At 37.4% G+C, this 26,696-nt stretch overlaps 1 protein-coding gene across 1 annotated transcript; it reads left to right on the plus strand.

Moving 5' to 3' along the window:
* Nucleotides 1-1,107: 1,107 nt before the first annotated feature.
* clcnk (chloride channel K) lies at nucleotides 1,108-25,171 on the plus strand. Its single transcript, XM_079239394.1, has 20 exons — nucleotides 1,108-1,240; nucleotides 6,554-6,709; nucleotides 8,035-8,166; nucleotides 8,282-8,410; nucleotides 11,865-12,004; nucleotides 12,131-12,208; nucleotides 12,836-12,911; nucleotides 13,422-13,547; nucleotides 14,279-14,363; nucleotides 14,658-14,759; nucleotides 14,989-15,073; nucleotides 16,243-16,392; nucleotides 16,974-17,043; nucleotides 17,214-17,324; nucleotides 18,066-18,282; nucleotides 19,946-20,079; nucleotides 20,797-20,867; nucleotides 21,253-21,333; nucleotides 24,747-24,833; nucleotides 25,038-25,171. Exons 2-20 carry the CDS (start codon nucleotides 6,598-6,600, stop codon nucleotides 25,074-25,076), a joined length of 2,025 nt encoding a protein of 674 aa, XP_079095520.1. The 5' UTR covers nucleotides 1,108-1,240; nucleotides 6,554-6,597; the 3' UTR covers nucleotides 25,077-25,171.
* The last annotated feature ends 1,525 nt before the right edge of the window (nucleotides 25,172-26,696 follow it).

Here is a 26,696-nt window from a genome sequence, read left to right on the forward strand (position 1 = left end):
TTCCCCCCTTTAATTCCCACTGCGCACCATCACTCCATCTGTCTGTTTCTTTTGCTTTCTTAATATTCAACGATGTTTCTTTGACCTGAAATTGAATCCACACATGGGTCTGCCATTAAATGTCAGAGTCCGAGGTTTTCACAGCATGGCATGATCTCATTAGAGGCCATTTTTATTTCACTCGTTAGTCATCTGTTTATTAATTTTGCCTCCTGTATTTTAAACATGGGGTGTTATTACCACACGGTCTGCCGTATAATGCTGTTTCCTCCTGCTGTGCTAAAATGAAGTGAGAAAATGAAGTGGACAGTGAAAAAGGGAGCCTTACCTCATTTCTCTGAGGATAAGTTAAGAGCAAACAAAGACGGAAAGAATGTGCTTCAAAACAAAGCCATGAGGAGCGACGGGGGACTTAGTGGTGACATTGCTCGGTGGCTATTAATATCTGCATGGAGAGCACAACCCATCCTGATTAGAAAACACTCACTGCTCTTCTCTCAAGTTAGTGCTGCTGACAGCTAATCTATTAAAACCCATTTATGGGCTCTGCGATGTTACGCATTTCACTTCTGCTTTACCATTTCAGTCAACAGTGGGTAGTCTTCAATTTAGACACAAGCAGCACATCTGTTGATTTATTGCTGATTTATACTAATGCATCATTAAAAATCTGCCGTTATAATCAGCCTAAAAAGCCATCTCCCGCCAGATGTTCTTTCGTTTTGACATTTACAAAATTACTCCAAATTGTAAACGACCCTACAGTGTATTACTTGATTCAAGGCTTATCAGTATACAGCACAAAGCCAACCCCCCCGACCCCCCCCCCCACCCCCACCCCCACCCCCACCCCCAATAGCTAAATCCAGCCCAGCAACTCACCTCCTCCCACACAGAAAGCCCACTGAGCCTCCATAGTAACAGTAATATTGTTGGTTCACAGTGGCCTTAGTGCTGCACACCGCTAATGGAACTGCCATCAAGAGCATTTGCTTGGATACAGCAAACAATGACACCCTCAAAATCTGCCAACTTTAAAGCATTGAAATCATAAAGCCTGAGATCAGGCTGCTTCCGAGACATGCTGCTCCACACAGAGGAAGGACCTTTGATGGTGGGATGTCAAAAGCTTAGCAAAAGTGACAGGTTGTCAGATGGGTTGATGGTAAGAGATTACAGAGCAAAGTGGAAAAATGAAAGAGTAATGAAGAGGAGAGGCTGCAAAGCAAAGAGGCAACAGGTACACATCAACTACACAATGCAACTAGAAAATAATATTTATATTTGTCATAATGAAAGGATACAGAAGGGTTAATTTCAGGTATATTTTAAGAATGAATGAATGAATGAATGAATGAATGAATGAAACAAAACTTCATTCATTCATACGGGTGATCTCTAAGAGACCCAATGCTTTATTTTCAAGAGTGATCTGTTCTAGATGAGATTATAATAATAAAGTATGTACAGTATATAACTTGAAAATACTATAAGATATATATATATATATGCTGTTTTATTCATCTGGTTTAATTAATTTAATGTAGAAAAGAGGATTCAGCAGGAAAGACAAAAAGCTTTCTGGCCACCGTAGTAATGGTGTCATAGCAACAGTACTTCAAAGAAGCTTGACATCTTAGCACATCTTGTTTTAAAGTTCAAAATGGTAAATGGACTTGTACTTATATAGCGCTTTTCTAGTCATGCAGACCACTCAAAGCACTTTACACTACTTGTCACATTCACCCATTCACACGCACACTCATACGGAGGGCAGCTTGGGGTTCAGCGTCTTGCCCCAGGACACTTTGGCATTTTAGTCAGGGGAAGCCTGGAATTGAACTCCCAACTTTCCAGTTGAAGGACAACTGCTCTTCCCCAAGAGCCACCCTAAAGCGTTCCCATACTACATGTAGATTAAAGTCAATGGAAATAAACACATATGTACTGTGTTAAGTATCAATCTATAACTGCAAAATAAAAAGTTAAAACTGATAGCATGAATGACATTTAAGCTGCATACCAGGTCTGAGAGAAACAATGACTCTTAGACTTCAACAATGACAAGATGATCACAACTGAAGGGATTTATCTGCCATGGGACAGATAAGGGCAATATGGCAGATACTCAGAGGAGCTACAAACACCTTCAGATCCCACAGATAAATGGCAAACCATGAGGAGGTCACAACTAAGTGCCAGCAGAACAACAGAATAGATCATGAAGACCCATCTGAATGTGAAGAAGAAAGTTCAATCCATCATAACATACACCCTGATCGTTAACAAGCACCCCACTGATGAGCCCTAAAGGATAAGAACAACCTGATATTAACACAAGAAAACTCAGTGCATTTCCCCCCTAATCCTGCATCCAAAGACTGTAAAACAAGTGTATTAGGAACATATCCCCAGTGATGAACTGCTAAATGAACTTTCCAAGCAGCTGAAACTCAGTTAGAAGAGGAATAGAAAAATTAACCCCTAAACGATACGTACCACTGACAGACTGGCCATAAATGTGCTTTTCTAAGGTGTCTGAGGGAAGAACTATTTTCTGTGTAATAAATGAAGTTGAACCATAATTTACATCATTCTGATGTAAATTCTTTGAGGATGGTACGGCAAACATGTAAGGGGTGACATTTTAATCCTGTCTTCTTTCCAGTAAAGATAAAAATGCTGCACCATTGTTCTACCCCAGAAAAAGACGATCATTTAGTTACATGACACTGTAAAGAAATATACATGCACTGTAAAAAATTCAAAATTGTTTTTTTGAGAGAAAAGCTTGTATAGAAAGGGCTTTATGAAATGAAACATTTTAATAATACTAATTTATTATCATATCATCGTTTCCTCTGTCACACTTCCCAAACATCAGTCCATGTGGTTGTTAATCTGTGTTACACGTACACCTGCACTCATAAATAATCTTTATGTGTGGTGACATTTTGGGGACATGTCTTCATTGTGGGGACAAAAAGTAAGTCTGTACAAATAGGGAATGCATGCACACCACAAAATCAGGGAGCAGGTGGTGAGCCAAGCAATGCATAAACAATATGATGAGGAGCAGGAGTACTTGAAACGTCACTTGTTTGGTACAATAGATAAGCTTAGATTGGGGCCCTGCAGTGTGTGAGCTGTTTGTTTTCTTTTTTGACCAAAAGCAAGTCTCCACAGAGTGACTCATTACATTTTAAAAGGAAAATAAATCACAATTGTCAGTATTTATAACCTCATCTTTTCCTCGCTGTCTCAGTGAGAGACATGGATGAGATGGTGTTCAAGCAAGCAAGGGAGTGAAATGAAGGTGAGAGTGGGGTCAAACTGCAAGAACAAGGCAGTAGATATGAACTATAAAGCCATATATAGTTTTATAAAGTACAAATAAACACTTTAATACCTCTAAATAACCGTGTGGAAAGACACCTTCTGGAAGCAGTAGCCCAGAAAACTTTATAAATATTTTTGTAAAAGAAAGGTCTTATGATAAAAATAAAGTTGTTTTTGGAAAAACACTATAGTTGAGTTAGGCAAGTACTAATTATAACTATGGTTAGAGTAGGTTTCCAAGAAATGAATGCCACTCAGTGAAATGCGCTCTGACGTCTCGGATAGATGACTGTGTGCCTCAAAGTGGGTGCGTGTGTATGTGTGTGTGCATGTGCCAAACCTCTATGTATGTGTCAAAAGGAATGTGCACACAGACACACACATTTTGAGGTGACTCAATGTCAGCGCTGGGACAACCTTGGATCACATTCCCCGTCTTGCATTTCATTCATTGACTTTGTTGTCAGCTTGTTTGTCATTCTTAGAAATCCTGGCAAACAAAAACCAGCTATGATTTTGTTTTATGTTATGAGTTGAATTAGTTTTCATTACAGTGTTTGTCTTTAGAAATCTTTTGGCTCCACGCTACTAGGCACAACATGTATCTTGGTCTTTACCTCATATTAACCAAGACTAAGACTCACATATATTTAGAGCAGGGATCAGCCGTTCTGGATCTATTGGGCCAATGTCCTGCAGGTTTTCAATGTGCCCCTGCTACAACACACCTGGCTCAAGATACATTTTAGTTAGAAATGTGTCGTATTTTTGTTATGCCTTAATAGATAGATAGATAGATAGATAGATAGATAGATAGATAGATAGATAGATAGATAGATAGATAGATAGATAGATAGATAGATAGATAGATAGATAGATAGATAGATAGATAGATAGATAGACTTACACCCATAAAATGGGAGCAATTGATCTAGAAGCCTCAGAAACTGGCCCAAGAAGTCCATATTCCATTGTGTAGAGGTATTCAGTCAACAAAACAATTACTTTCCTTCTGGAATTGATCAGGTTGATAACGGGACTGAGTCACCCTCCCTTAAAATAAAAAAAAGTAAGAAAGAAAAAAAAAACAGCAACAGGCTAAATTGTATCTCTAAAATGTATTTCTAAATATCAAATTTGTAAAATATATTACCCAAATTGATTATCTTGTCGTTTAATATTCTTGAGCAGAAACCTTTAAAAATACTCCAGTTGTCTTGATGTGCTGTTGCCATGGAAACAAGTTTCACACTGACAAAAAGCACTTCATAAGCATATATATGAATGTGTGAGAGTTGGTGTGTCTGTCTGACACAGTATGCAGATTTTGAATCTAAAAATAACTCATGTGCTAATTGTAAGTTAAAGAAGAAGGAAGTTAAACATCAACCAATGGTTATACAATGTCGACGTTATGTGTTTAATTTAATCTCAACAATGATTACCATGACCTTCTCAAGGTTGGTAAGTCTTGATTTCCCTCAAACCATTTAGACATTTAGTATAAGACATTTAGAGTTTTCATATTGACTGTTTCGTTGTGATGTTTTATCTTGTCTTATGGGACTTTTTTTTTATGGGATCTTTTGAGTTCAACACTGATACCAAGGTCAGAACAACTTCTGCAGTTTATCTACATCAGTCATCTTAAGCATTGTTGTTTTAATTTCAGATATATCTTGCAATTCAATACCTTTTTTCCCCCCAAAGCTTATAAGACAACTATGACTATCCTGATATTATCTAGTGCCACCTGTCTTTAGCTTTGCAAAGTTTCCTCAAAATTGACCTCTAAAAGAACTACAGAGCACCACATACTGAGAAAAATGCACTAATAAACTAATATTTGCAGATATTTAGCTACACAGTGTATGTATGGATATGCTTTTGTATGTAAACAGTATAATTGTATGTGTGTGTATGCATGTATGTGTAAGTATGTGCTTATATGTATTAGAATATGAACACAAATACATGCAAATCTTTACTGTATTTCACAAAAGAATCCTAAGAACAATAGTTGCAGCTAGCTGCAGCAAGCTAATAGGGATCCATACAAATGAAAAAATACAAATACAAATACAAATGTAAAGAAAATAGAAATAAAATAATGATAATAATAATCAACTACTGTGAGACACTGTATATATAAAGGTCTCTCCATAATAATAATGAGCCAGTAAAAAATGTGCTTCAGCTCATTCTTAAGAGCTGCAAGTTTCATCATTAATGGACATAAAGATGATGCTCAAGCGGCACACCCCCCTTACAAAATTCTTTTATGTCTTCAGCTGCTCATCAAATTGCATGCTTGTGATTTGCATTGTGTGAAACTGTAACACATGTACTCACAAACAGGAACATTTTGACTTCTGAAGGTCCTGAAAAATATGGCAAAAGTAAAGGTTTTGAAAGTTGTTCTAGTTAAGATGCAGTCATGGTGAAAGCCTGAGGAAAAGCTGCTCAGCGGACATGTGGGATGTGGAAGTGTGTGATGGTAAAAGATTGGGAGGCCAAGAAGTCACGAAGCCATTTAAAAGTTTGAAAAAGAAACAGTTAGATTTTAAAATCTACCTGAAAATTAAAGAAAGTTTCGTGTCATTCACGATTTTATTGTTTAAATTTATGGTTATGCTTTATTTGATTAAATCTAAAATATATATATAATAGCTTCCATAATAAAATAAGTAATGTTCAATTCAATTCAGCTTTGTTTGTATAGTGCCACTTCAGAACAATGTTGTCACAGGGCACTTTACATACACAATGAATACACTTTATTCACCCTATTGGTGAGTCTGTGCCCTCAGACTCAGGTAGCATTATCATGGTGTGGAGAAAAAATAGTATAACTAAATCATTTTTAATTGTGCTTCTGATTATATCAACAAAGGTTTATAAAAGATGGCCAACCTGTTTTTTCTCTTAACACTGCATTTCTGAAAATCAGACAAATGAAGGGGACCTACAAATGTTCTTCTAAAGAGTTAATATTAGCTACGCTTTCAGCCGTGACTGATCCATCACCTCTATGCAAATACCTCAAACAGAGGTCATTTACCAGTCAGGTATCAAGTCATCTGCAGTACACAGTTATATGTAACTATACATAGAGAATTCTTCAAGAGCTGCTGAAAGGTAAGTTTTCCTGACCGATGCACACATTTTATCTTCTTTCAGACTTCTTACAAGCACATTATGATTCACTTTTTAGGTAAAAGGAAAAGCTTGGATGAAATGCCTTAAAGGGAAACAGACATGAAGAGCAATATCCAGGTGCAAGAAAATCACTTGGAAACATCCCATAATAAGACCACGCTCCTTTCGGATCGATTGAAGCCATGCAGGGGGGCCCGCGCAATTCTCAAAGGTTAGATTGATGAGATAAATTTGCTAGATATTATCAATAATGTTCTAGCAATCCATACCAGTTTGGAGTTAAATCTTTAACATGCAAAAAATGGCAAATTTTCTTTCACATAAATGTAAGAAGATGTGAATTATTGATTGGTTCAAGGGGAAGGCAATCAATATGATTTCAGATTGTACCGACAAGGACAAACTGATTTTCTACTCATCATTAATACAGACTTTAGCTTAATAAATTTCTTTTTCATAATCTATAATTTTAGTCTAATATTTTGAAGCTTTCTATGCTGCTAAGTCTTTTTTTTGTTTTTTTCAAATGCATTTGGAGCTGAGAACATTCAAAAGAAATATCTTCTAAGTCTTTTCACTGAAGAACCTCATGAGGACTCATTGTCCTTTTTTATGTTGCACTAAGTTTGTCAGAATCATGTGAATATCAAAAATAAAACCTTACCATTTACAACCATTATGTTCTATTTGATCTAATCTCTACATTCACAGTACAGGTCAAAATGCTAAATAAGTTTTTTGCTGAGATCAGGTTTTTTTTTTTTATAACTTGCTTTTTAAAACGTATCTGTAATTTATAATTAAGATGTAGCCATATTGTCAAATCATCATCGTCAAATTACAATTTCTTTCTTGGATTAATACAGTATTTTTTCTTTTATTCCCTCATTGTTTTTTTTATTTATTTATTCATTCACCTCAACCTTGAGCTCCAATTGGCTGAAGATGTGACATAACACACAGCATCTGATGTCTGTCTCACTTCAAAGATATAGAAGTTGGAAGAAAAAGTAACATGACTGTTCAAACCAAGGTTGATAAAAAAAACATCCAATATGTATCTAATTTAGGACAACATATAAAAGTGACCTTTAGTTTGAAAAATTCAGCTGTAAAGACTGTTTAAAAAAAAAAAAATCAGAAATGGATGACATATTGGCAAAAAAAAAGTCTTATTTAGGCCTGAGGTGTGAACATTTCCAATATAAAGTGAATTCTTTTATAAAAGGGTTGCAGTTTGTACAGTACATTTACATCACAAAGAGCTTGTAGCAAATACTCACATCTTAGGTGTTAACTCATCAGCAGACTTCCAAAAATCGACTAATCAGAAGATAACAAGCTTTAAGGAAGGGGAGAGAGCTTAAAGCACTCAAAGCCTTAATTACTTTGCTCAGGTACTGTGTGCTCTTTAGCTCAGATCATTTCTATGCATGAAAGATAAATCTTTACGCTCTCAGGCATTCTGCATCAACAGGATTTGGTTTCCCTCACACGGACCTTGCAGCTTTAACTGAAGAGTTTTTCTGTTCATAGTGTGGCTGCTGAAGCTGAGAGCTTGCTTGGGAGCAGTGTGTGGGATTGAATGGTATGGCTACGCTATCCTGGGCATTTTGGCAGCCATTCTAAGTTTCCTCATGGACTTCAGTGTAACCAAGTTGTTGAGAGGTAGACACACACACACACAGATACATGCATATGCAGAATGTTCCATGTATACACATGCAAAGTAAACAAAGGCAGTACGCTGCAGTAAATTCTTTTTTTTTCACGTCACTTGTAGCTCACCAGTGGCTGTACATGAAACTGGATGGCAACATTCTGCTACAATTCCTCTGCTGGACTCTTTACCCAGCATGCCTCTGTGCTTTTGCATCAACATTCTCCCACAACATTTGTCCCTTCTCCACAGGTCGGTCCACTTCTGCAAAAAAACCATGATTTTCTGAACAATAGAGGCACTAGGAAGGCAAATGCTTAGTCATTATTTAAAGTATGATTTTCCTGTTGTTACATTCCCCCCCCAAATTGTCCAAATCAATAGTTAGCGGGCTATATTCATACTGACACATGTGGAAGTCTCTTCTGTGTTTTTGTGTTTCTCCATCAATCTGCAGGTGAAATAAAATCACAGAAATAGATTTAGTGTGAACTCTTTTTAGACTTTTCTGCAAATTAATTTAGCCATAGAATGAACAATTTGTTTCCTTCCCATGCATTCAGTGGCTAAATCTTTTAGTCTCTGAGAACTGAATGTGTCCTTACCATTACAGATGTGGGTGAGGTTTCAGGTCAAGATTTTGTCTGGCTCCCAGGTTGTACAAACATCTATTAAAGGCACACAAAACAAAGTACAACACAAACACAAATAAGACACACAACATGATGGGATCACTCTTCAAATGAGTAGTTATTCCAGATTATTAATATATTTCTGCTTTCAAAAGATCAAACAAAGTCCAAGGATCACTAGCAGTAATAAATCCCATCCATTTTGGCACCAGCACTTCAGACACTCCAATAAAAACAGCACAAGGTTGGTCTCCATGGACACTAACACTGTCTAAGAAAGGCACACAAAAGCTCACCTAACCTTTTCAAAAGCTTACCTTGGCAATGAATGGCAGAGGAAAGGCGAGGCATTTAGTTCTCAGAACCACAGTGCAGCCAAGCAGGGTAAAAGAAATATAAGGGTTTATGCCTATTATTTCCAGTCACAGGTCTTAACTGCATTACCCAGGGAAATGGAATCATGCAAAAGAAAAGGACTATCACATTCTTGTGAAAAATATCAATCAGCCTGCAGAAAAACTTTGTGTTGGACAGAATTGCATCCTCTAAAAAATAAAAGAAAGAAAAAAAAAACATGTTGGTTGAGCCTGGTCAGATTCCAAATTGATTCCCAGCAATATTCTACTGAGAAAAACTGGGACAGACTTCAAACCTCACAGACATGGAGGTCATCCAGGGAGTGGTCTAAAATCCCAGTGGAGACATTCAGAGAACTTGCCAGCAATTAAAAGAATTTCTTTGTTTATATATATATATATATATATATATATATATATATATATATATATATATATATATATATATATATATATATATATATATATATATATATGTATATGTGTGTGTGTGTGTTTATATAAATATACTGTTAAGCTGAATTTTAAATATTACAGTTTTGAATAAATATCATCAGATAAAATGCATATCGCGCACAATTTTGCGAAGGACACATCAGGTTTTCATTCACAGTATTATCTGGACAAAGATCACAAAGGCAGTAATATATACATATATATATATATATATATATATATATATATATATATATATATATATATATATATATATATATATATTATTACCATCCCTTGGTTTCTTTTGGAAACATCTTTCTTTCCAATCTGAACTAAACATCATTGAGGAAAAGTCAACTGTGATACTATCTTAAAAAATCAGGCTGTGGTGAAGGCAAATACACAGTGAAAAAGTAAACCATGATCTTATCAGTCTACTGTGGAAAATGTAAAAACAAAAAACAAAACTCATATGTTTCCAATAAAGAGGGATCTACTCTCAGATGCTGAAATGTTGGTTTGTGTTTATGTTGCAGGCGTGGCAGGAGAAAATGCTTACATTTCTCCCTTTTTCTAAATCTACCTTTACTGTCTTTACTGGACATTATTCTGCTGTATCTCCTCAGTTCCTTCCAGTTCACTTGTTTGAACTCCTTGCATATTGCCAGAAAATGAAAAGAAAACAAATTAAACTGCAAGCGGCATCCATAAGGCCTTAACCCTTTCCCCCAATTTGTCACAAAGCTTTCTGCTGAGTTTGGAGTCAGTTGCATGAATCCCTTCTAAATAGTTTGTTCAAGTACCATGCGTACCATAAAGTGAAAAATAGGGTATAATCCAAGATGGCGAACACCCCATTGCTGTGGCAACAATCGTTTGATTGACTTTTTTCCTTGTCTTGGTATGTTACATATGTGTGCCAAATTTCGTTGCCCTATGTCAAAGTGGACCAACAGAGCCCACCTCCCCCACAATGCATAGTGTAATGTGTTAAGGACCTAGCAAATATGAATGCTGTCAATTTTGGTGCAGATTGCATATATTTCTACAGGAGTATGAGTAAACCATGTTTCATGGTGAGAAAGGCTCTTTTCCATGGGTTGCCACGGTAACATGCTTTCTCCTATTAGAAATATTTGATCTTCATCTTGTCACCAAGCTTCCTACCGAATACAGAGTGAACCGCATGAATCTCCTCAGACTAGTCCGTTCAAATACAATGCACTTAAAGTGAAAAAGTGGACGTAAATGCCGAGATGGCGGACACCGCGTTGCCATGGCCACAGTTGCTTAATGGACTTTTTTGCTTGTCTTTAGGTTTTAGACATGTGTGCTGATTTTTGTTGTCTTACATCAAAGTAAGCGTTGAGGACAGTCTTGGCCCCCACAATGAATGGTGTAACGTGTTAAGGACCTGACAAGTATGAATACTTTCAATTTTGGTGCAGATCGCATGTATTTCTGCCAAGATATGAGTAAACTGTGTTTCATGGCGAGAAGGCTTTTTTTCATGGGTTGCCACGGTAACCCCATTCCTCCTATTAGAAAGAATTAAATAAATTTTGATCTCAATTTTGTCACAAAGCTTTCTGCCAAATTTGGAATCAATTGCATAAATCCCCTCAGACTAGTTTGTTCAAATACGATCCACCCAAATTGAAGAAGTGGGGTAAAAAATAAGTCGTAAACGGCAAGATGGCGTATACCCAGTTGCCATGGTGACAGGTGTACAACTGACTTTTCTGTTCATCTTGAAGTTTTAGACATGTGTGTCAAATTTTGTTGTCCTACGTCAAAGTAAACTTTTTTTTTACCAAATTCTATGGGGGATTTTTTTTTTTGTGTGTCTAGGGGGCGCCGTCAAGCCATTTTTGCATTGACGTGTGTGTGACCCATAGAATATCCCTGTTTTTGCCGGGCTTGTGGTGTGTGCCAAGTTTCACAACTTTTTTAGGGAGGCCAAGGGGGTAAAATCTGAGCGAGTTGTGCAGAACATTTCAACCAGAATAGAGCCTGATTTATACTTCGTATAACTCGGACCCTAATTAGTTTTCATAACCAGGTTTCTGGGTGTTGCATCCTCAGGCCCCAAAATGTATGGTGTAGTTATCACAGCCAACCAGTCAAAAACTGAATCAGGTTTAATTGACAGTTCTCGCTTTCCCTTAATACCTGTTGGATTCTTCAGATATCATTGTTACAAACTCACTTTGTGCAGCGTTTTACAACTTTTTGAATGCTTTTGTACTGTCTGGTTATTGTCGCTTTATTTCCTCTCAGGCTCAGGGATACCAGAAGTGAGGACCATGCTGGCTGGCATCGAACTGCCTCATTACTTGTCCCTCACAAATATATTTACCAAGTTCGTGGGCCTTATCAGCACACTGGCAGCCGGCAGCACTGTTTTCCTCGGCAAAGTGGTGAAAGATGACTCAGCATGCCTGTCTGCTAAATTAAATCTACACCTCTATGCTGAAATATAACTATGCAGGTGATTGTGTGTTTCAGCTTTGTCACAAGTTATTTTGTGTTTGTTTCAAAATCAGGGTCCATTTGTGCATCTTTCCACCATGTTAGGCGCCTACCTGGATAACCTCTTCACTCTCATACAAGGCGGTAAGAAGGTAAATGGAAAACCATTCGTATCCAGCTACATAAAACCTTTCCAGATCTGTTGTAAATAAAACTGCACATAGAGCTACTTTTATATCACAGAGGACTGTATTGTACTAGGTTTTCTGGTTTGAAAAAGCAAAAAGCTGATAGCAGAGGGCCAAATGTAAGTCAAGGCTATGAAACATTTAGCAGCTTCGTGAGGATTTATCATGTGGCTGCAGAACGACGCCTCAAAGCTGTGATAACTCAGCAATTAGTTTACTAAACTTGTAAATTGTATTGAATGAATCATCCCAAGTAAAGGTGATTTCAGCCTTTTTGAATTTTCTGAAAACCTTGAGATGTGGCTGGAAAGCCAACAGGTAGGTCTTGTGAGGGGATAATAAAATCCTTTCCTGGTGCTGAAGCAGAATGATAATGTGGAAATAAACTCACATTTTAGCTTCAAGTTGCTGTAGGTTTGTGATTTAAACTGTTTTATCTAAGAAAAGAAATGATTAGACCTAATTGCTTGTGAAAATGCTGCAGATGTTGCTCAGCTAAATGAAAATCATAACAAGTGTTTGTGTCTGTTAGATGTTAATGTCAGTAAAGAGAGTAAAAAGGCCACCCATTACAACTAATGCATCTTCCAGGAAGAAGCAGCCACAGAAATGTTGGTTATAGCTGCCGCAGTCGGGGTAGCCAGCTGCTTCGGAGCTCCCATCAGTGGTGAGAAAACCAGTAAAGCCAGACAGAGATGACTTGACCACATGCATAAATCAAACAACCCTAGGAACGATTTAATTTCTTCTTTGCATCAGCTCCTGCTAAGTCTGTTCGTTTCAGTCTTGTTTATTGGTTTAAGAACTTCCGCCTTTGATTTTATTTTCCCGGCAAGCTTCGCATGCCCTGTCTTTTATCGTCTGTCACACCTCGATCCCCTGTCATGTTTATCTGCTCAACCTTTTCTCTCGCATGCCTTCCTCCTTTGATCACTTCTAATGCTAATGTTTTGATCTCTCCACCTCTATTTTTTCCTCTTCTGCAGCTTTAGATTCCCTTTGTGGAACAAACTCAAAATGTCACCATTAACATAAAATATTCAACTACCTATTAACACCACATGTACTATAGTCTACATGCAAAATGTAATTTTCTTTGGGTAGCATGCAGGAAGTACAACTGTTTATGACGGCCGTCTGCATTATTTCTGTTGTTCCTTTGTGTTTTGTGGCGTAGGTGTGCTGTTCAGTGTGGAAGTGATGTGTTCGCACTTCGCCCTCAGGCATTACTGCCCATGTTTCTTCTCAGCTGCTTGCGGGGCATTGACCTTCCGCCTGTTCACAGTGTGGAGTGGAGATGGAGGTAATGGATTTACGGCTCCTTCTAATCAGCACTCGCCCCCTATTGGTCAAGGTCAAGGTTCACCTCGCATCTTAGACTTTAAAGACAAACCCTGGTAATCTGACATTACATATTGTAACTATTAATTCATGGGTCACCAACAGCACCAAAGTTTCTTCCCAGATATTTGTTCTTACTTAGAAAGTCTTTAAGTCCGTGCTTCTGAGCCAAACTTTGAAATGCATGGGTTTTATGGAGAAACATCAAGATATATCTGCATAGTTTTAAATGATCACTAGGGCTGCTCAACAGGCTTCATATGAAGTAGGGTTCAGTCAAAATTTAGCACAGTTCCTTGATTTTATAGTAGTAAACATTATCACAAGATTCTTAAGGAGATCAATGAAGGATCCAACCTGAAGGCTATGATGTATTACCATAAAATGTACTTTACAGATGGAATATGCCTTTTAGATTCTTTTAGACAATCAATTATAAGATATTCTTAAAGGTCAAATCTCAAATTTTATTTAACATTTTAAAGTAGTTTTAATAAGTTAAATGTTTGTTTTATTTAACTTGTGTGTTGATAACCTAGTGATCTAATTACCTGCCATGTCGTATAATGAAATTTGCTAAATTAGCAGTGGCATTTAAATTGACTGAACATTTCATTAAAGTCTCAGAGCAATAAGCTGTAAAATATTAGATCTGGTAAAAACCAGAGGGATAACTCCAATTTCTGTTCACAGAGACTCTTCTGGCGTTGTTCAAAACTAATTTTCCCACCGCTTTACCTTTCTACCCGCTGGAGATTTTCCTGTTTGCCTTGCTGGGGTAAGTTTATTTCAACGCCATCTGCATAGTTAAACAAGTCTTCTGTTTGTTGCTGTCTCACTGATAAAACTGCCATTTGGCATTCATATTGATGCCAGTCACAATGAAAAGCAGGTCTGCTGTGCTTGCCTTCTCTTCTAATTGCCATTCAGACTTGTTTTTCCTCATTCAAATCATTTCCTGGCCTCCTCCCCATCCTTTCCCCAAGTCTAATGATTTCCGATTGTCCGTGGCTGCTTGGATTAAAATTGGCCTCTATTTCTCATTCTGGATGGTGTCGCTGTCTGGAAACAGGCTGCTGTGTGGGGCTGTGAGCTGCTGCTACCTCTTCTGCCATCGGAGGTTCCTGCATTTCACCAAAACAAACCGGGTCTTCGTTAAGATGCTGACGACAGAGTGAGAGATTTTAAAAGTGTGAAAGTCAGAGATTGAAACTTTGCCGAATCACCTTCAAAACCTATTCTTGCTCCATTCAAAGTGTCCAAGAATCTCTATTGATTGTGTTTGTATCAGAAAATCAATTCCTCGTTTGACAGTTTGGTCTCTCAAACATATATAAACTAAGTGATTTATTATTTCACCAGGAATGACTTAAATTCCTGCATGTGTGGAAACTTCTCTGCAGGAAGGGTCTATACTCGGGCCTGGTGGTCTTCTTTCTGGCATCACTGACTTTTCCCCATTCGGTTGGTCAGTACATGGCTTCCCAGGTAAGAATAAGCACGATTCGAAGGCTCATTCGAGTTTGTAACTTTTATGTATCTGTACAAACATTGTTGAGCTGAAGTCATATTTGACAAATGAAAAATGTTTCTCAGCTGATTGGATTTTTTTTTACTTGTTTTGTGTTTGTTTTTATATCTTCATATGTTTCATTGCTGTGTAGGGATATGATGTAATCTCTAATGTTCTTTAGTTGGGGGTGGGTTAGGATAAGAGTCGATGTAAACTTTGTTTATCTTCATGAAAAGATCAAACTCAAAGATTTCCTTTGTTGTGTTAAAAAAAAAAAAAATGCTCCAAATTCATCAATAAACCACAGTGTTGCACTGGCTTGCATGCTCGGACAAATTTATTTCTGACTGCTCCTATTCTGCACAGCTGTTTTACTGTAAATGTAGCACTAAAACTAAAAAAGTCTTCAACAATTGTACTCGCTAGGGATGCATTGGCAACAGATTGATTATGTGAGAAGTATTTTAAACATGTCTCACTCGCTTCTGCCTCTTTGTGTAATCCCAGACTGAATCTATGACTTTTGTTTTTATTCTGGGCCTGCGGGGCCACACCATCTGTTGCATCACCGCTTGATCATTCTGTCAGTAGACAGATCCTAATGTTCAATGCATCATTCAACTCATCATTAGGTCTGCTTATTTTCTGGGGTAAGTTACAACATAATTACAGCTGTGTCTAATTTATAACTGCCAACATCTTTGGCATTAGTTTCCTTCCAGCATGATCTTATTGTATTTATTTCTCTTACTAAACTCTGACTGACTCAGTTATTTTGATGAATGAGCAAAAAGATAAACGAAGTGCCACACTCCATCAGCCCGACACTGACCGTCATAATGTGAGATTTGTTTCAGAAATACTTTGCCTGAGCACATCTCACAGTGTAACTCACTTTATAATAGTCTCTCATTCTTATTAAATCACTAAAAAGTCACACCTTATACTGTTATATCAGATTAATTTGGCACTTTGCACATCACAGTCTGGAAACTGGAAAAGAAAATAAACTGTTATTTTTGGTCTTTTCATGATGTTTGCCCAGAAGGAAACATAAGATAGCATCAGTAACACTCCTTGGTGCTTTTTGTTATATACTATCTTAAGTTGTGTAATCAGAATGTCACTCATCTCTGTTCATCAGTACAGTATGAAAGAGCTCCTCAATTCCCTTCTGGATAGCAGGCAATGGAGCTCTCAATCCCACAATGCAACTGTGCAACTGCAGCCTTTATGGTGGTGCTCATCAGGGACTTCCATCTTCTCCTCTCTGGCTTTCTTTCTGCTCATGAAGGTACAAATAATACAAATTAATTAACATATTCTTTCAGCTTATCTTCTTTCATGACTCATAATTGACAAGCAGTAACTGACATTTTCACAATAGGTTTTGCAAATAAAAGGCAGTTTAACCTTTGAGGATGAAATGTTGTGTGATACTTGATGCCCACTCAGCAATGCTGCAGGCAGAGGGAACGATTTTATGACTTTTATCGGCATGAAATCTTTGCAGCTTGCAAAGAAGTAGCTTGGCATTTATCATGAAGTCTGTTAGCCATTTGAGCTGCGAACAAAAAAAAGCTTTCTTGCAGAAAAAATAGATGAGAATGGGAGTAGTTTCTAATATGTGGCAAAGCAATTCACCTCAAAGGCATTTTGTGTTGTATTTTCAGTTTTTACCATATTTTTTTTCTCTCCTATTTCCACATGTAAATGTGAAATGCAAATGAAAATTATTCACTATTTGAATGTGCAATATTGAGAGCAGTGCAAACGTGGCCGGCACAGAGACTGCTAATGATTCATCTGCAGTGGTGAAAGTGCCAACTAAGCTGCAGGGATTTGACCGATTGTCTCATCTTTGTTGATTCTGAGATGTGGATGTTGGTCCTCGCATGCACGTTGCCTCTGCCAGCTGGATACTTCATGCCAGTGTTTGTCTACGGTGAGTGACAAAACAGCAGCTTTTTTTTTTAACAAAATGTGTCAACTGCTCAAAAACAGATTTAAGTTAGAAAACATTATTATCTAACAGGATGATTATTGCATGATCATCCTGTTAGAATGTAAAAACTCCCTGTCAATAGAACCCCTGTCATGTTTTCTCCATTCCAGGAGCTGCGATTGGCCGTTTGTTTGGTGAAGGAGTGGCTTATGTGTCCTCCATTGGAGTGATTTTAGGCCCACAGTGGGTGTCTTTAAATCCTGGAGGCTATGCACTTGCAGGTGGGAAAATCTGCTTGATATCTCCAACTCAGAGAAAAAAAACTGACATGTAGCTCAGTCAGTGTAGTGCACCTATATATTTTAAATATCTCTTTTATTTATGTGAGTGTTAAAAATATTGTATTCAAGTTTAACCCATAAGAACCCAGCGTGACATATATGATGCGTACAGTTTCTGAGACATTTGGCATCACTTTATGGTGCAGTTTTTGCTCAAAATCCTGTGGAACACAATCCTGTTTTTGTCTTTTCCCCCTTAATGCACATCAGAAAGCAGAAATTTACACAATATATTTTTTAACAATCACACAATAAATGGTAAATATACTAAAAAAAAGTTGGTACTTTTTATTTTACATTTTGTTAAAAGGACAAATAAAGGTCTTATATTAAAAACAGTTTAACTTATCTGATTTTTTTTTTTTTTTTTTTTTTTTTTAATGGGTTGGGTCTTTATGGCTTAAGTCTCGGCCCTTCTCTCCTGAACTGGATTTTTTTTTTTTTTTAACCAAACGAAACTAAATCTAATTGTTCGGTAATTAAATGGAGAGCATCCTCTCCATTGGGAGACCATCCCAGTATGCATACATACACAATCTATAAATAACTCATGCTGCTTTAAATTAAAAAAGAAAAAAAAGTAAAGACACAGATGCATAAAGTGATAACAATTTATTATTCTCTGATAAAGTGTGATGGCTCAGAATATAGTCAGCCTGAAGCATGGTGTTTGTCTTTTAGGTGCCGCGGCATTTTCCGGTGCTGTAACTCACACATTGTCCCCAGTTCTCCTGGCAATTGAATTAACTGGCCAGTTCAGCCACGCCGTCCCCATCCTCCTGTGCACTCTGTTAGCCAATGCCATGGCACGCTCTGGGAACCGTCCATCTTTCTACGATGCCCTCTCTATAAGCAAGAAACTTCCACATCTGCCCTCTCTGGCAAAGGCATCTCCTCAGTAAGTAAAAACAAAGCACTGTGCTCAGTTAAAATGACAGTATATCTCAGTAAACCTCTGATTGTAGCAGAAGCAAATTGTAATAAATAAAGATGATCTTTAAAACTAAAGATATAACACTTAAAGATGTGATTTTTTGCACATGAATAATATTAAAAAGGATAAGAAAATACATGGAGAAAAAATATAATGTACCTGCAATTGTACCCGTACATGTGACATCATAAAGTTTTAGTCATTTAATGACTCGACAACTCAAAAACTAATGTCCAAAATAAATTACATTTACTAACATCATTTGTAACTTGTGCATTATGTGTAAGAAAGAAAATACCTGTTTTAACATATAAATCCCACAGAGATGCATTAGCTGAATAAATAGACTTTGATCATCTCATCACTCAGCTATTCAACACACAAGTTATATTTATTAAAAATAAACCCACAAATGTGTTATTCCCTAATTCCTGCTATGACAAAGAAATAAACAAATGTTAAACGAAAACACATCTTTCTGTCTGTGAGCAGAACACATCATGTTTATGCTCTAAGGAATGATGAAATCCTCCTTTTTAACCGGATATTCCTGAGAGTTTGTCTTTTAATCACTGTTTGGGGTTTGACAGTGATTAAACACCATATGCTCACACCGAGTGAGCTTACGGTGTGGTCGTCCGCTCACTAAAGTAATTTTCCTGTTCTTGTCACTTAACCTGTGGACACTGATAAGGAATCTAAAACCTCCCATTCGTATTTATTCACTTAATTGATGGAAAACATAAATAAAGTGAACATTGTAATGTTTTTGTTGAAGGTAAGTTTGAAGTAAAGTCTTGAATTAAAGTAGCACTACGTTACTTTCTGATCTTAAGAAATGTGTTTCTGACTCGTTTAGATGGCACAGTGACAATCATTATGTACATTCCTGATACTGTTGCTCCTCAGCAGCATCCGAAGGCTGACAAACCTCATTCATAACTCATGCCTCCTGGACGCTTCATCATGTTACTGCCAAGTTTTGCTTAATGCCAATGTGTCAAATGCCAACAAATTGATATCAGCCCACCGGTTGGTTTGAACACACAGTTACTGATTCATCAAAGAAATACAAGAGGATGTTATCAGAAGAAGAGAGGAAAAGAAAGAGCAAAAGGGAAAGAGCCAGAGATTGAGTTAAGCTAAGACTGTTTTTAAATGTCTACAGAGAGTTCAGAATATAGCAAGGTTGCAAGATGGATGCTGAATCAGCCGTCATTAGGCGCACCTCACTAAGAAAATCTGCCTAAGTTTTCAGTAATCTTTTTTAAAGTGACCGAAACTTGATGAGATGCCCCACAAGATAAGGTCTCATTAATGTCTCAAGGGATTTCAGACTTCACTGTGTATTTAGCTCGAAATGAAATTTCCTGCAGCTTCTTATAAGCACTGATGAAAATTCAGAAAGGTCACAGATCTGCCTCTTGTGTGCCAGACACTCTAACTGACTCAAAAATGTGTGCAGAATTACAAGTGACATCTTTTGAAGATTTTTGCTGTGATTGGCTTTTCTCCTGGGTCTATGGCGTCTCAGCTTTTACTGTTCTATGTGCAACATGCAGCTCAGAATTAAGTGTCAATTTCACAACAACCTATGGTTTTGTTTAAATTGTGATATTATTTCTAGGCTTCCCTCCACACCAGTTGGGCAGGTTGTGGGAATGAATTCAGTACGGCTTCAGAAAGCAGCTGGGCCACAGGAGGTCCAGCAGGCTATCAACACCTGTACAGAAGATCAAATTCCTGTGGTGGACACAAATGGTGCGCTGACATATGTATACAGCACAAAAACATAAGAATGTTTGGGTTGTAACTCTTGGAAATAAATCTTAGAGCATTTCCTTTTAAAACAGTGTCACATCTATAAAAAAAAATGCATGTGGTGTGAGCAGCAGTGTTACAAATGTGCACTGCACCCATTAAAAAGCTGAGAAATGTTTTCCGTCAGTGCTAAACAGTTGATTCTGCTATTGACTAGCTTGGTGTCATTTATTAGCTGGATGACTGAAGTATGCAAATTAGCACATTTTTGGCTTTATAATACTTAATTAGCAAATTGTTTCTCATAAGTGAGAAATGGTCATCTATCCATGGAATGGAAATGTTAAATGAGTATCATCATTATTACATCTTCTTGTACAAAAACCAACACAGCTACTGAGAACTGGCACTAGCCATAACTTGTCTTAAACGTAACAGTCACACACATTGACGTAACACTAACTAAAACCACTACAGTGACTGGTGGAAACAAATAATAAACATTATGTAAATTTATCTTAAAAGGCTCATACAGCTCAGTATGAAAGCATCTTGTAATCTTGAGAAAAAATTCAAACAACCAGCTTCGCCTTTCACCAGCGATTCATACGGACACATTTTAATTTGTTAAAACAGCTAAACACTCTTTAAGCTGTAACACCAATTGTGAAAAAGAAACTGACTTCCTGTTTTCTTTATTGTTATTTTCTGTTCAAGAGTCACAGATTTTACTTGGGTTTGTTCTGCGTTCAGAGCTGCTGATGTTCCTGCGTCGGCCTTTGAATCAGGTAAATGGTTGGATGGAAATAGGTAGCAACCGAGCTGGGGGAAGACAACTTGGAAAGCAGTTCATGACTTTAAGATCTTTTTAACAACAAAAAACATGGTGAGAGAAAGATGTACAGAGGGCTGTTGACTGACTGCTGTAAAAGCTCATTTTGTGACGGCTCACATCCATTTGAAAGCATTATCTAATCAGAGGAAAAATACTCGAGGAAACAGAGCTGCTTTGATAAAGTGGTTTTCAGAAACTGATTTGGGGCCTTGAAGCTTTGGCACAGGATTAAATATAGCAAGCATGAAAACAATTCTTCAAGGGGATCAAAACAACAACTAATGCTGAATGCTGCCCTGTGATATGAATGATTCTGACATTTATTTTGCACTTTGCAGAGTCTAGAGGAACATCTGGATAAGGTCTGCTGCGTTCACCCACCCAGAATCCTGTTATCACCTCACAACACAGTTGAGGAGGTAGGAAAATTCAACATGTGGAAATGTCATCAGCACAGATTTGAGATATATACATCATTGAATAATGTAGAAAAAACAATCTTTTGTTCATGTCTTGTCAGAAGAGATAGTTGATGCCTTCATAAGTTGGTTACATATAAAGCTAAAACCTAGCGGGAAATTATCAGAACTTATGGAAGCTTCCAGATTTATGATCATAACTCATAAAGCTTCCAGTCTGGCAGGCCCCACACTTATAGAAACATCCACTGTCTTCTAATTAGCCAAGCTGTGGGTCTCAAATTCCAAAAAACAACTACCTGTTGAAATGTCATGACGACATATTTTCATTCCCAACCCATCACATATTAACTCTTGAAACCTTTGCTTTGTCTTCAAAGCACAAAGTTCACTTTTATTGTCCCTTTGCAGTGAACTATTTTAAAGAGTGTGATCAACAAATAATGCAAATTTATGCTCACTGTCACCATTTATTGATGTGGGCAAATGTTGGATATTATCAAACCTGGTATCATAAAACCAGCATGCTGAACACGGTTCATATCATTTCTGCCAGCTGCATGCCTCTGAATTTTTTGTTGCATAATTCCTGGCGTGATTGAAAAACAGAGAAGATTATGTGGGCACTTCTGTCTCCACAAGCAACTAGACAACCAATAAAACCCAAAAAAGTGCAACCACCTCGAGGAAAACAAGCAGATAAGTTTAACCTCCATGCATAGTGACCCTGTAGTGGACACCTATTTACAAGCTTTTTTCTTGCATTTTCATGAATGAGGATGTATTTCTGTAAATAAAACACTTCAGTGGATATTAGTGAGTCATCTGGTACATTTCCACTCTCTGGAAAATAAATAAATGTATGATATAACTGAACATAATGTAATTGCACAAGTTTGCCTTTGCAATAGATAGGAAAAGAAAATGATACAACTACATTTTATAGAAGATTTACATAATATAATAATGATTATGTATCATTTTATAAATATGTTATAGAATACATTAAAATCAATCATAAATCATGATAAATTCTATATATCATTAATAAACCAAAAAGGTATCATTGCATATGTCTGTAGAGGTAAAATACTGTATTTTTAAAAAAAAAATGTTGCATTGTTTTTTAATAAAGCATGCATGAAAGGGTTAAACTGGTTGCATTTCTGTATGATGTACTGCCACTATAGCTTTTTATGCTATACCTGCAGATACCTGCTGTCATTACGTTAACGATTAGTCTGAAACAAGTCCAATATGTCTCATGGGGCAATAAAATGGTGATGTCATAATTTGCTCATGCAATGACCAGTACATTCATAAAACAAAGTGAGAGAAGGTGTAAGACTTCAGACTCTTAAGCCTAAAACCTGTACTGTATCAACCTTCTCTGTTTTCAACCTGGCTTCCTTTGCTGTACTACTTAACTACATCATTACACATTTACGGGTAACATAGTTTGTTACACTGTTTAATCCCTTCAAGTTATTCATTTCTTGCCAAAAACAGGTTTATATGGATAAAAGACTTGTTGTGAACCAACTATACCAGCCTTTCTGGTATAAAAGGTCCATTTTGTGTGTTTTTTCTACTTGGTTACAGATGGCTTTAAACTAGATTTCCATTTACAACTGGTCAAAAATAAGTTTTTACTGAACATGAGTATTCATATACAGCATTCAAAACTCAATAATCTTAGCTTTCCAAAGGTTTGACATGTGTAGGTACTTGATAGGAAGGTAGGTACATGTCCCTCTCATAGGCATTTAATATGAATAGGTTTAGGTAAAGAAAATACGGAAGCGTAGAGCTGTCATCCTCATAAAAAAAAAAAAAAAAGTTTGGGCCTTATTACGTTATAACGTTATAACGTGATAGTTTATTGTAAAAACGTGAAACATATCACATCTGAAAACGTGAACTTAGTCATTTTCGACTTTAGACGAGGACGAGTTTTTCTTCATACTTGTGAAATTATGGTGCTTTGGAACACTTTGGATCACATTGTAATAAATATGCGTAGTTTAAGGACAGTTTTAAAAGGCATGGGTCTGTACATAAGGAAAAATGAGTCCAATCCCCATGACGTGGCATAATTTCTAATTGAAACTTGAGCGGTGCAAGAATCGCTATGAATGCAAACATCATCTTAGGTGCATCCAAGTGCCATCTATCCATCCCTCCTCTACCGCTTATCGGGGTTCTGATCGCGGGGCAGCAGCCTAAGCAGGGAAGCCCAGACTTCCCCCTCCCCAGTCACATTCGCCAACTCTGCGGGGGGTCCCAAGGCGCTCCCGGGCCAGCTGAGAGATGTAATCCTTCCAGCGTTCAAGTGGTTATACGTTTTTACAATAAAACACATCACGTTATAATGTGATACGTTTCACGTTTTTACACTAAACTATCACGTTATAACGTAATAAGGCCCAAACTTTTTTTTTTTTTTTTTTTTAGCAGGATGACAGCGCTACGCTTCCGCAAGAAAACAACATGGTTACGTGCAGAACATTTTACTGACACTCCAATTTGTCAAGCTAACAGTGTGTTCAGACCCAACGCGTTTTGAGCATTGAGAGCGGCAGGTTTCCATGTAAAGTCTATGGTGAGGCGCGGCAAGGGAGCGTCGAGCTTTCTCGCGTCGCGTTTTGAGTGTTTTGGGCTCCCTTGCCGCGCCTCCCCATAGACTTTACATGGAAACCTGCCGCTCTCGACGCTCAAAACGCATTTGGTCTGAACACACTGTAACGCTTCCACCGCAGTTATGTTACCAACCTAACCAAACTACGTTTTTTTTTCTGTTCCATGCCAGCATCGTAGTTCTGTATTTAAACAGCAGGAAAACCGTGGGTGTGAATAGTGTCACAGAGGATTATTACCTTCATCAGCAGCACCTCAGCAAATTTATAAAGCTTTATAGCGAGTTTCCTCTAATTTTTTAGCTGAAGGGCTCATAAATGTACTTTTTCCTCTGGTTGCATCATTCAGCATCAGCTGGCAGCTTGTCGAAGAAATAAAAACCTACTTTACACTACTCCAAATGCAGCAGAAACACTCAAGGCCAAACTGGTGAACACAGTGGGCATGTTAATGCTTGAGATATTTCAAGCATTCAAAGACCTAAAGAAAGTGATGTGATTGAGTAAACGTGTCAGTCATCAGATGGCTATGATACTACCAGAATACTCTTTAACTTTCAGGTGAGACGGAGTAAAAAAAAAAAAAGAAAAAAATGTACGCTAATATTCTTTGTTTTTTTATTTTTACTTTGATCTTTTTCAGTTGACCTCCATGAAACCTGAAGTAAAAGGCTACAGAAAAACACTTATTGGAGATTTATTCATGTAATTTTGACCAGTTAGAAATTTTGTTTTCAAGTTCTGTTACTTTATATCACTTTGTTTCTATCCTCCCAGGCTCACAATGTCCTGAGTCTCCTAGGGGCCCCAAGCCTGTTTGTGACAGACAGAGGAAGGCTAGTCGGGCACATCACATGGCCAGAGGTAACAAGTCTTTGCATGTTATCTTATACCACGCTGACCCACAATTGTGAATTTGCATGACAGATGTTTGTTTCACACAGATGCACTTGATTTTCTTTGCAAACAAGACTATGTCTTTGTGGATTTTCCAGGTTTTGTTGGGTGTTTGTTATGGATTCAGTATTGATAGCTTCCCTTTCCTCCCCGTATTTTTCTGTGTTTCAGATGAAGCGAATATTTGAAGGCTTGGCTGAAGAAGTCTAAAGAACATCTGAAAGGAAATGAGCACCTCCTGTGAGCATCTTTTTAAGTGCATCTCTGTCTGATTAGCATGTAACAAAGCTTGTGACTGATTACAATATTGCTTCTTCATTCCCCAAGTGAAACAATGTTTGCACATCAACAAAACTGTCATTAACTGCTGGTAAACATCCATCAGACCTCATTGTCTTGTGTTTGTTGTAATTAGCATCTCATCCATAGCACCACTGCTTTATTCACTGATCTGCACTTTAATATAATAACTACATCTACCCAGAATATCTAGTGGGTATGAACACAAAGGCTGTTGAACAACTCATACTCCAGTTAACATAATGAATCCCTGGTGGAGTATTTATCCCGCTAAACCACACATATCAGTCAATATCTGCTCTGTAAATAATAGTTCCTGGGTTGTTGCTCTGAATCATGAGATCTGGGTTTGAGAACAACTCAAAAGATATTTTAGATTTAGATACAAAATCATAATAACTATTGATTGGGAATTAATACGATTTTGGAAATCCATTTTATCACAATGTAAGTCTAGTGATTGAATAATAATGCTAAAGGTTTTCCTGTGACCTGACAAAAATGAATCTGTACTACTGAAGGCGATCTGATGGCGTCACAGTCTCAACCACTATGTGCAACTGTAACTATGTGGATGTGTGTCCAGTTATTATCATATTACTGTTTGTGTGTACCATGCCAAAGCTTTTTACACATTGATTGATTTACTGATGGTAAAGTGCAAACATGCAGGCTTGCAAACCACCTATTTTAGTTCTCCCTTCAACTCTTTTGACCATTATGAACCCAGCTGACAACTGGATATCCTGACACTCTGAGTCGCCATGATCATGTGTAATTAAAAAAACTAAATAAATAAAACAGAAACATATTGAAACTGTTTAGTCTAGCAAATATCTGGGGTTAGTTCTAGACCTGAAACTTGGGTGGTTGGCCAATACATGCATATACAGGAAAGGCAGAGAGTCCCCTTTTCTTCAGGTTCTTCAGTGTCTGCACATGTTCTGTCACACTGCCATTGCAAGCGCGCTTTTCTTTGTTGTTAGGTGTTTGGGGAGCAATGCTACTGACAAAGACAGTAGGTGACTGGACAAAGTAGTAAAAAAGGCCAGTTCTGTGCTGGGTAGGGAGTTGGACGCTATCAGAACTGTAATAAAGCAGCAGAATAAATGAAAACTGCAGGGCATTTTGGAAGATGATACCACCATTAACCTTAGATCCTTTAAATTTCACTTGTGATACCCATTTCAATTACTTATCTTACTGAAAATATGTGTATGCATGCAAATTTGTGAGCTGATGGACAATCTTAATATCTCCCATGCAAGTAATTAAAGTGTCTGAACTTCTTGGGCCAGTTTCCTGTTTGTTTTCAATGTTTCCCTGTTGAAACACCCTCACTGGACAGAACTTTTTAGGCTTTTGGATCGATTTCCCCCCATTTTTATGGGGTGAAACTGATTGCTTTCACACCCCACTTTATTCAAGCCGACAAAACTGCATTGATGCAAAGTATTTGGGCAATTTCGTTTTAACATTGATTATTAATTCTAATACGGTTTCCACTAGAATCTGCTCAGTATGAGCAGC

Source organism: Telmatherina bonti (genome assembly GCF_933228915.1).
Source record: "Telmatherina bonti genome assembly, chromosome: 4".
Lineage (NCBI taxonomy): Eukaryota > Metazoa > Chordata > Actinopteri > Atheriniformes > Telmatherinidae > Telmatherina > Telmatherina bonti.